This window comes from Quercus robur, chromosome 8, assembly GCF_932294415.1.
Source record: "Quercus robur chromosome 8, dhQueRobu3.1, whole genome shotgun sequence".
In the NCBI taxonomy this organism is placed as follows: Eukaryota; Viridiplantae; Streptophyta; class Magnoliopsida; order Fagales; family Fagaceae; genus Quercus; species Quercus robur.
Genome location: NC_065541.1, coordinates 43,858,599 through 43,870,421, shown reverse-complemented (window position 1 = coordinate 43,870,421; position 11,823 = coordinate 43,858,599). Strand labels below are relative to the sequence as shown.

General features: G+C 34.8%; 1 protein-coding gene across 1 annotated transcript; it reads right to left on the bottom strand.

Moving 5' to 3' along the window:
* Positions 1 to 9,279: 9,279 nt before the first annotated feature.
* On the bottom strand, positions 9,280 to 10,633 carry LOC126695630 (chalcone synthase-like). The gene has a single exon (XM_050392455.1). It carries the CDS (start codon positions 10,452 to 10,454, stop codon positions 9,438 to 9,440), a length of 1,017 nt encoding a protein of 338 aa, XP_050248412.1. The 5' UTR covers positions 10,455 to 10,633; the 3' UTR covers positions 9,280 to 9,437.
* Between the last annotated feature and the right edge of the window lie 1,190 nt (positions 10,634 to 11,823).

Below are 11,823 nucleotides of genomic sequence, written 5' to 3'. Positions count from 1 at the left end.
CTGTAAGAAACCCCTCAGACAGGTTTCACAACCTGAAAAAAATAAAACAAACGCACTCAGGCAGATTTCACACCTTGTAGAAACCCCACAGGCAAATCATATATTGAGCTCAAAAAGCCATAACACATGTAGAAACCAATGGTAAATTAGGTCTTGGTATCACTTATCTATTGGCTCAAGTACTTAATGGTTAAGCTTCCTCTAATTGAAACTTTGGACCATTATTTCCTCAAAGTTTATTCCCTACTGTCAGTGTCTTGTAAATTCTTTATTACCTTATTGCTTTGGTGCAATGCAATTATCTTTCCATTATAAAGTCAGTGTCCCTCTTATAGGTACAGGAAGTGTTTATAAACTATAATGCTGAAGCATCTCACATCAAAATTTCAAAAATATTTCCATTGTTCACACTAATGTCAGGTATCCACCAAGAATCAAAAACAGGGGAAACAAGGGTGGAAGATAATCTTATATATTATGAAGAAACTCATAATACACTTGCTCCATTAATAACTCATGGTCATGGGGGCATTAACAGATCAATTTCAAAGGGAATCCATGCAATTACGAGTCCATCTTGAATTTCATGTGCAGCCATACGCTTAATAACTCAGGGTCATGGGGGGCATTAACGAATCAACTCACAAACAATACAATTTACAAAGCCATAACACACATCAAAAGTGTCTATGTTAGGCCGGCTATAGGATTCCTAAACCAACTAGGACTTATATTTGCAAGTCCTTGCTTTGCATTATGTCAACACATGAGTAACTTGGTTTCCAATACCAAGTAGGCAAACAGCATGAACAATAAATTATAGGACTCTGGACTTATAATGCATGAACAATAAATTATAGAACAAACACAAACAAAAATCCAAATTCATTTCAAGATTAACCTAAATCTGAACCCATTTTGAACTCAGTCCCAAACCTGGAAATAAACAATCAATCCTATTCCCTCAAAACTCCAACATTACAACAAAATGTATTTTTAGTGACGAAATTGGACTTTACCTGTGTCTCTGAGCCCTAACCCATTACAACATACCAATCTAATTATGGAAAAGGAAATTTTCATAATGCTTTTCCTGCATTTTCTGGGTAACCAAACAGAAGTTTGGATCTTTTAAAAACAACCCTTTTCACATTGAGGAGAAAGAAAAATGTTAGATTTGTGTTCTCTAGGTAACCCCCAAAAAAATGTTAAATCTAATTACACCCTTTGGAGTGATGGGATTTTGAGTTTTCTTGTGGTCTCTTTCTTAGTAAGCAAATTGTTAGTATTAATAATCCTAAAATTAATTGTGTGTAGTCCTAACTATATATTATAATCTTAATTTTAGTCTATTGTTAGTATTAGATTAGTTTTTTATGTTGAAAAAAGTTTTTGTGAAGAAAATTATCTTTTGGGAGATCCATCCTAACAAGCTCAAAGAAGGTGAACTAGGCTAACCATGCAGGTCGACCAGCTTTTACTTACATTGACAACATAGATCGACCAACATTCGCTTATGTCAACTATATTAGTTTGATCTTCATCTACTTCAAACAGCCCAAATAATGTGTCTATGCTTTCTTTATTTAAACTTGAAAACACCAAAAGATGTTAATTATGGAATTGCAAGACTCTTAGCTTTTATCAATAAGTTATACCAATAAAATGTTATTAAAAAAAAGTTATACCAATAAAAACCAATCTCTACCAGCCTCTATATCTTTATTAAGGACAAAAAAGCATCTATATTTTCATATACAAACAACCAAATAATTTGAACCTTTTAGATAAAAAATTCAACTGCATTTCTAGAATGCTCACATTAGCATCTACTTTCACACATTAGCCACTACTTTTTTACCAGTTTCATACAAAGAATTTTTGTGATGTGGTTGAAAACTTTAAATGACAGTAGATAGACAACGACATAAGAGCATTCAAATTGGGAATGACATATGCCATATGTTGGTTCAATTTAGCATAAAAGCCTAAAACTCCCATGTCATTTGGACTTGTAAAATCTGACTATTGCAAAAAAAATTTGCAATTGTGCTACTATGCGATTCTAAATGTAGAATTACACTGTAACTTAATTGTAAAACCAAAAAATATTTTTTTATTCTTTTTCACTTTTTGCTTTCTCTCACTCTCAGTTCTGTTTCGGTGTTTCTCATTTACTCTTTCTCTCATAGAGCTCTTCCCTCCTCAGTCCTCACTCTCTCTCATGTCACATCTCTCTTTCTTGTTCAAAGCTTGAATCGGAGCTGGGTTAGGTTCATGGTCATGGCATAGCGATTGGCATGGATTTTGGATTTTGGATCGGCATGGATCGATGGAGATTGGAGATCGTGGTGGATTGTGTTTGGATTGGTGAGTTGTGTGGGTCGTGGGTCAAGTGGTGGGTTTGGAGTTGTGGGTCAAGTGGTGGGTTTGGAGTTGTGGGTCAAGTGATGGGTTTGGATAGGTGGATCGGTGTATCATGGGTCAGGTGGTGGCATGGGTTTGGATCGGTGGAGATTGGTGGGTTTCTCGGTGGGTGGCATGGACCGCATGGTGGCTATTTTATTTATTTATTTATTTGTGGCCAGTGCTAGGGGTAGAGGGATGTTAGGAGTGTTGTAAAATGGAGTTTTGGTTCCGGTGGGATTTTGGTGGGCAGTGGGCAATGGTGGCGTGGTGGGCATGGTGGTGTTGTGGTGGTGATTGAGTTGTTTGGTTGTTGAGAGAGGGACAGAGGTAGAGACAGAAATGAGAGAGAAGGGAGTGATAGATTTTTTTTTTTTTTTTTTAATAATTATTTTATTGTATAATTTATATTATTTTAATTTGTTGTTTTGTAAAATAAAAGTTGGAATGCTATGAGTGTTGTAAAATAGTATGATATAATTGATAAAATAGCTTTTTGAGATGGTAAAATAGGATATCATACAATTTTCGGATGGGGATGCTCTAATATATAAGAAAATTATGCATGTTTGATTGCGATTTTTACAAGATGTCTAGATACAGGTCCTCTTGTTGGAGCCTTTTGAATGTCCAAAGTCCAAGCTTAGCTCTGTCCCGCAATCCAAAGAACTTTCAATAGAAATGTTTGGAAGTCCTCCCAATTCCAAATTGAGGGCTTAAAATTACTAAACTTGATTAATGATGGAGCCAAAAAGTGCCTGTGTCGTTGAGAAAAATTCAATCAAATTCATAATTCACTACTACCCAAATAAATTTTCTCCTCCCACTTTGCTCCTGAAATAAGCTTTATTGGCCCACAAGCATAACAAAATGAATCATATCATATTGTAGGGAATTAACCCGAATTCCCAACCTGTGAGAAACAAAAAAATAGAGAAAACACACGCCAAAGAAAACAATCACATGCACAAGACAATATTTACGTAATTTAGCAATTTGTCTACATCTATGGAGTTGCAGGGATTTCACTATTATCAGGGAAAATACAAAGTGCGACTATAGTGTTTTCGGTCTCTCAAGAACGACAACCAACCAAACCCTAATCACCAAAAACGGTTTTTATATCCTGCACACAGGATTCACAATGGGCTACAAAACGGGCCAAAAAATTTTCTTAGGAGCATTGCCCTTGGACCCCTAAGAGGCTTGTCCATGAGCACTCCGGCTTGGGATCTCCCATTAAAAATCACGCAACATTATTCGGGCCGGATCGGATCGTCAACCGGATTAAACACAACTAGGTTCCACAAAGCCTAACACATATCACATTATTGAAAAACTTTTGCTCTAAGTTGGACTTTCTCATGAAATATGTTTCAAAATATAGAAGGTTGATGTTCATGAATAACTACACGGTATGGATGTGATATAGTCTACCTTCATTAATTGTACTTATTGCGAGATCACCCATTCTTATGGGGCACATACATGAATGTGAATTTTTTTCACTGTTCACTAATGAATTTCATTTTAAAGAAAATTGACAAGATATAGTATAAACATTTGTTCTAGATTCTAAGGCTTGGAAATTGAATTAAAAATAATTTTAGGGTGATAGTTAAAGCTTTTCATTAAAGGATTTTCCCCCTTTCTGGAACACGCATACAACAACCCTCCCTGATACAACAATCCTCCCTAGGCACATAACCCCATCAGGGAAGCCATTAGGCAAAAAAAAAAAAAGCATCTATTAGCTTACGCATAATTTCTTCTAAAAAAAAAAAGCTTAAGCATAATTTCCAACAACATGAGTTAGCATTAATTTCACCAATATAAAGTGAATTATATCAAAATTCCATTTTGAGTAATCTTATGGGCACGATCTTTTTCATAAATAGTTAGGTTGTAAGTTGTTATTGAAGCAAAATAAAAAAAATCAATCATTGTATAGTGCAAAATCACTGACTTATTAGAGAGAGGCAAATTTGATGTGAGAGGAGCTTCGGAATAGTGAAGAGAGAGATGCAGATCACCGAAGAGTTGAGGAGTGATAGCCGAAGAGAGAGAGAGAGAGAGAGAGAGAGTACAAATTGTATCTTATTACTGGGATGTTTGGGAATTTTTTGTTTAAGTGGGACTCAATATTCCTAATGTTGAGTTCTACTTTAATTTTAAATTTTTTTTTTTTGCATAGAACTTGACATTAGGAATGTTGAGTTCTGCTGAAAAAAATTTACCACAGAACTTAGCATTGCTGATATCAAGTTCCATGTGACATTTTTTATTCAAAAACGTCAAATTAGCGACTATCAACGTGGCAAAATACGCATGAAACTCGACATTAACAATATTGAGTTCCAGAAGAGAGGTATTTTGCTTTAGAATTTGAAAAGAAGGTTGTTTAACTACATAGTTTAAAAAATCAAAGCAATTTAGCTATTTTTCCTATACAGGTCTCTCTTTTTTTTTTTTTTTTTTTTTTTTTTTTTTTAATGCATCTCAAAGGTTATGTCTTTTGCCGTATTTTTCTTGCCTCTACTTTTATGGAAAAAAAATTTAAGAGGTATTGGTGGAGAGAGATCGCAGGCTTGAAAAACTTGTGTGTAGAAAGTTTAGAGACACAAAACATTTAATTGATAAAAATTTGACACCATTGATGTAACAAATTATTAGTAATAGATAAAAAAGTGATGTCAATAGTAAGCCCAAATGAAAACCAATAAAATTGAGCTTGCTAGCTCAATTGATGTGAAAAATATTGTCAAACTTTTCATGCATGTAATACTACTCTTTTCTAAGTAAGGGTTTAGAAAAAATAATAACTATATAATAGGAAAAATTTCAGATAAAGTGGAAGGAGGATGGGGCTTAGGAGTTTTGGGCGTAGAAGTTGGAACAAAGACCATATTTTAATTTAGGTATATCTTTGGACCTTTTAAGTTTTAACATTTTTTTTTTTTTGCCAAATCACAAATCAAAAAAAAAAAAAAAAAAAAAAATAGTGTAAAATTCATATTATGTTAAAATTTCTCATGCATTATATATATATATATATTGCCTATTTTTTCTTCTACTTTTTTATTTTTTATTTCCGAGGGCAAACATCAACTTTGGTCCTAATATTATTCCTCCAAATTTTAACTTAAAACATGTAGTGCTCATCCCGAAAATTAAAAATCCCACTAAGATTACCCAGTTCTATCCCATTAGTCTTAATAATGTTATCTCAAGGATTGCATCCAAGGTTTTAGCCAATAGATTAAAGCGTTTGTTTACAAAAATCATTAGTGAGAATCAGAGTGCGTTTATGTTTGAGTGCCTTATTACTGATAATGTATTAGTGGCTTTTGAAACAATGCATCATATTAACCAAAAAAGAACAGGGAAGGTGGGTGAAATGGATATAAAACTTGATATGAGTAAGGCTTATGATTGGGTGGAATGAGGTTGTTTGGAGAAAATTATGCTCAAGATGGGTTTTCATGTCAAATGGGTCGATATTATGATGAGGTGTATACGCTCTGTCTCTTATTCTATCAAAATTAATGGAAGACCTCAAGGGCACATTACTCCTACCCGGGGTTTGCACCAAGGAGACCCTCTTTCACCCTATTTATTTTTGATTTGTGCAGAAGGTCTCTCTGCAATGTTAAAGAAAACTGTAGCAAATGGCCAAATGAAGGGAGTGGCAGCTTGTTCAAGGGGCCTAGGAATTTCACATTTGTTCTTTGCTGATGATAGCCTTATTTTTTGCCGAGCCATAAGGGAGGATTATTCTAGTCTTGAGAATATTTTGAAAGCATATGAGATTGCATCAGGCCAACAATTGAACCGAGAGAAGACCGCATTGTTCTTCAGTAGTAACACACCACAGGATATTCAAGATGATATCAAGCATAGGTTTGGAGCAGAGGTGATCCATCAACATGAGACTTACTTAGGTTTACCATCCTTAATAGGTAAATCCAAGAGTAACACCTTTTGGCAACTAAAAGAGAGGTTAGACAATAAGCTATCAGGGTGGAAGGAAAAAATATTGTCACAGGCTGGAAAAGAGATTCTAATTAAAGCAGTAGCTCTGGCAATTCCAACATACACTATGAGTGTTTTTAAACTTCCAAATACTCTATGCAATGAGATGATTGGCCTGGTTTGAAAATTTTTGTGGGGACAAACAAATGAAAAAACTAAGATGGCTTGGCTTAGTTGGGATAAAGTTTGTACCCCAAAGGAGGAGGGTGGCTTAGGCTTTTGTGATTTTAAAGCTTTTAATCTTGCACTTTTAGCCAAACAAGGATGGAGGCTTCAAACCAATACGTCATCTTTGGTTTAGAGGGTGTTAAAAGCTAAATACTTTCCAAATAGTGATTTTCTTAGGGCAAAATTGGGACCTCGTCCATCTTATGCGTGGAGGAGTATTTTGGCGGCATAGAATATTGTTAGGAAAGGGTGTAAATGGCAAGTGGTTAATGGCACATCAATTGATATTTGGACGAATAAATGGCTAAATGGACCGTCTACTTTCAAGGTGCGTATTAGATTGAATACTTTACCAGATCAATCGTTGGTTAGCTTACTTATTGACTTGGAGACTAGTGCATGGCGTGATCAGTTAGTGAGACAAGTATTCATCCTGGCCGATGTTCTATCCATCTTGAGCATCCCTTTGAGTGTTTGCATGCCGCAAGATAGGTTAGTGTGGGCCTTCACTCCAAAGGGCAACTTCACTGTTCGTTGTGCATACAAGATTGCTGTGGCTAAATCTATGGAGACACGCATGGAAGGAACTTGGAATGGTGAGAATCGTATATCATTTTAGAGGAGGCTCTGGGGCTTAAATTTACCAAATAAAATGAAGTCTTTTGCATGGCGAGTATGCCGAAATATCATTCCCATGAAGGTGAACTTGTGTCATCGGCAGGTTATTGATGATAATACATGTGAAGCATGTGGGTCGAGTAAAGAAACTAGTGGGCATATTTTTTGGGAGTGTGAGGCTGCTTGTGAAGTTTGGGTCCAGTCCGGCATTAGTTTCAAAGCTCATGGAGTCAAGTATAATGAATTTGTGGATCTGATGTGGTATCTTATATTTTTCCAGCATGTGGGGAATGATGTTTTGGAGATTCTCTTCATGATTGCATGGAGTATGTGGCATAATAGAAATGTAGTTAGACATGGGAGCCCAAGGCAATCTACAACTCTGGTAGTGCAGAAAGCTAAGGTGTTGTTGGATGAATTTCAAACTGCGAATCACTCTATCTCCCAGCTGAAGGATGACATGCAAGAATCCTGGGTAGCTCCACTTGCTCCTAGCTATAAGGTGAATGTGGATGGAGCTGTTTTTAGTCAATTTGGTCAGGCTGGAGTGGGTGTGGTAATTCGAGACTATGAAGGTAGGGTGATAGCAGCTTTAAGTAAACAAGTTCAACAGCCACTAGGTCATTTGGAAATTGAGGCCAAAGCTATGGAGGTTGGGGTTTCATTTGCATGGGATGTTGGTATAAGGGAAGTGATCCTTGAATGTGACTCCAAGATCGTGTCTGATGCTCTCTTGGGTTTATGCACATCACCTATGATTATCTCAAATATCTTAGCTGGGGTATATCATCAACTCCAGGATTTTAGAGTAGCTCAAGTATCCATGTAAGACATCAAGGTAATAAGCCAGCACATATTTTGGCTAAACATGCCAAAGATATAGTCAATAGTGATAATTTTGTAACCTAGATAGAAGAAAATCTATCGCTGATTGAGTTAGCTATTACTCATGATGTACTGAATTTATCTTTGTAATAAAGTTACAAGTTTCCTATCAAAAAAAAAAAAAAAAAAGGTTTGGTTCATAATCCAATTCGGTCCCTAGATTTTTAAAAGTAGCAATCAAATTCTTAAAAATTGTAAAACAATTCAACTTGGTCCTTAAAATTTGTCCAATTTTCCAATTTGATCTTAATAGTTTCAAAAGTCTGTAAAATGATTTTTTTTTTTTTTTTTTTTTTTAATAAGCAAAACAAGAAATACAGAACTATTTAGCAAATCAAGTTCAGGAAGCAAAAAATTTTATCCCGTTGATATTTATTTCACATCAGTTTCACGTGGTAATAACGAGCCATTGTTGTGGCTACTTTTAATCCACTTGGACTACTAGTTTGTAATTTCTTGACAACATAAATCTTCTTTTTTATAGTAAATGTCATTCAACTATATCACACACATTAATTAGTGTCCAAATTAGCATGAGGTCAAATTGGATCATTTTACAAACTTTAAAATTTTGATTTTCACTTTTCAAATTTTGGAATCTAAATATGAAAAGAAGGACAAACTTTAAGGACCAATGGTGAGCCTTTTTTTCCAAAGTCATTTACAATTAAATTAATGGGAAAACTATACTGACTTTTTATGAGATTTTCTGTTATTACACTTATCTCTTCTTTCATTTGGAATAAACTAATCATTTCTCCTAAAATTTAAACTATTTATACTAACCTTTCATGAATGGAGGTGATATATCCCATATCTATTGCATTTAGTGAGTACTCTCACAACACGTGAGCTACACAATGTGGAGCAGTTCACATGTTGTGAGAGTACTCATTGTATGCAACAAATACAAGATATCATTTTATCCCAAAAAATGGATGGAAAAAAAAAAAAAAGAAAAGTACATGTTTGTTTAAATGTTAATGATATACATGATAATTTAATTATCAACTTAATTTAAATGCATGATTTTTTTTTTTTTTTTTTTGAAAATGCTTTAAATACATGAATATGATTTTAAAAACGATGGATAGACTCCAACCAAACAGACTGATTTACCATTAAATATGTACGCAAATGGCACCAATGGACAGAAGATTGACAAAAGAAGTCTACAAGAATTCTATCCATTAGTATTAGATAGAGATTATATTATTTAAGCCAAACATACGATCAAGTCAGGCTTATTATTCCTTCTCAAAAAAAAGTCAGGCTTATTATTGGCAAACACACCGCGTACATAACCACACTCAAACGTGAGCCATGACTCATGGAGAAGTAGTAATTATGGGGACACTACGCAATACAATTGTCTCAACCGTTACACCTGGCCCGAACCCAAAGAGAACTCCCCACTCAAGTCCTTCACCTGTGGTGGACTTTCCTTCCTCTAAGGATTTCCTCCTCATCACGTCAAGAATGAAAAACATGCTCGTGCCTAACATGTTACCATACTCGCTAAGCATATGCCAACTTGCTCTGAGTTTCTCCTTGTTCAGCCCAACTTTTGCTTCAATCTCCTTGAGAATCGCAGGGCCACCGGAATGAACTATCCAAAACAATGAGTTCCAATCGCTGATACCAAGTTCACTAAATGCTTCAACCAAGCAATTCTCAATGTTGTTGGAAACTAATGTAGGCACGTCTTTTGATATGTAATAAGTGAAACCTACTTCACGTAGACGGGCTTCAAGTGCACCCTCTGAATTAGGTACAATGGTTTGTGCTGCAGACACGAGTTCGAACAATGGTCGTTCCACCAACAATGTATCAGGATTGGCACCAATAATCAGTGCTGCTGCATCATCACCAAAAATTGCTTGCCCTACTAAACAAGACATGTCAGAATCTGAAGGCCCACGAAAACTATCCACAGTCATCTCTGAGCAAACAGCTAAGACTCGTGCACCGACATTGTTCTCGGCCAAATCTTTGGCAATGCGGAGGATTGTCCCACCGGCATAGCAGCCTAGGTGATATAACATGACTCTCTTTACAGATGATCCAAGGCCAAGGAGTTTAACAAGTTGATAGTCTGCACCAGGCATATCCACACCTGAAGTTGTATAGAATATGAGATGTGTGATCTTGGATTTAGGTTGCCCCCACTCTTCAATAGCTTTTCTTGCTGCTTCTGCACCAAGCTTTGGTGTCTCCATGATTTTAATGTCTTGACGTGCATCCAGTGATGGAACATCGTAAGCACATATGCTTGAACTCTTTTTGAGAAATTCTTCAGTGAGATGTAAATTACGTTTCTTTATTTTCGATTTCTCAACTGTCATAGCCGAAGTCTATCAATACCATGAAAATTCTTCCGGTAAAACACATACGTAAATGAATATGTATGAAATATAATACCCACTTTATACCACTGCAACCAAACCTTTGTTAGAAAACTTTTGGGCCAACTATAAAACCTTAATTAACAAGTTAGTATAAGTCGGATGTATATATTTTTTATATCATTTTATTCTATTTAAAATCATATTTATTGTTACTTTTTTAATTCATATTAATTTTGTTAATGTTATTTTAAGCTTTCTTTACTTCTTTTAGTTTCCTCACTTTGAATCAATTAACTCTTTTCGCTGGTCTATTAATTATTTTCTTCTGCATAGGACCGAATCATCTCAAATATATGACCATTTCTCACGTTTTCATTGATATGAGGCACTAATATATTGAAGATAATTTTAAATTTCTCATTTTGAATTGTATTTTTTTTTTCATTTATAATAGAGTGATTAAATTTTATGTTGGTCTTCAAGTTACCATAATCCTTCATTTGCGACTTTGGATTGATTGTAAACAGTGTATATGATACTAAATACAGGCTCTGACGGAGATGGAATTGAAGTATAATTCTGAATAGATACTATCTATATATTTTATGTATTAATTTAGTTTTTAATTTTAGTATACTAGTCGCTAACCCGTGCGATGCACAGGAAAACTATTTTATATAAAGATGAAACTTTAAATTACTTAATAAAAAATAGAAATCAAACTTAAGTTTAAAAAAAATGAAGAATTAAATCTTAAATATCCTCAACTATCCATAAAATGTATGAAACATAAAATCTTAAGGCAGTTATTCATTGCCTTACCATATACTGTCGTGTATGTACTACAATGACCAATCACCACTTATCAAGAGATGCAAATAAAACATTTGCTTTGACTTCATCACTGAATTGTAGAAAAAGAGCAGCACACGGTACGAACACACTACAGAATCTAAATAATGCCGAGCCAAGCAATAAACCGTAAGAGATAAAAAGGCTTAATATCATATAATATATTATAAGCCAACTATATTTCAAAATCAAACAATGCAGCGTTGGCACAATACGCATAGACCAGCAAATATATAGACCAATGCTCAGTCAAACAAAGATTCAAGAAGACAAATATCTTAATATAATATAATTTAATTAATCCCACCACTACTGTCAAGCATCAAAACAACTTTATACAATGGTTGGAAAATATCTCAGACACAAAGCAAACACAGCAAATATGACAAAGGCAAAACACTTTATCGGCAATTGGTTTACTCTACGCAAAATTTTCTGAAACACATGATTGTGAAGAAAAGAATTACCAATAGCAGTAGCGTCAAGGGTGCTCTGTTTTTTGTCCACAACCTTC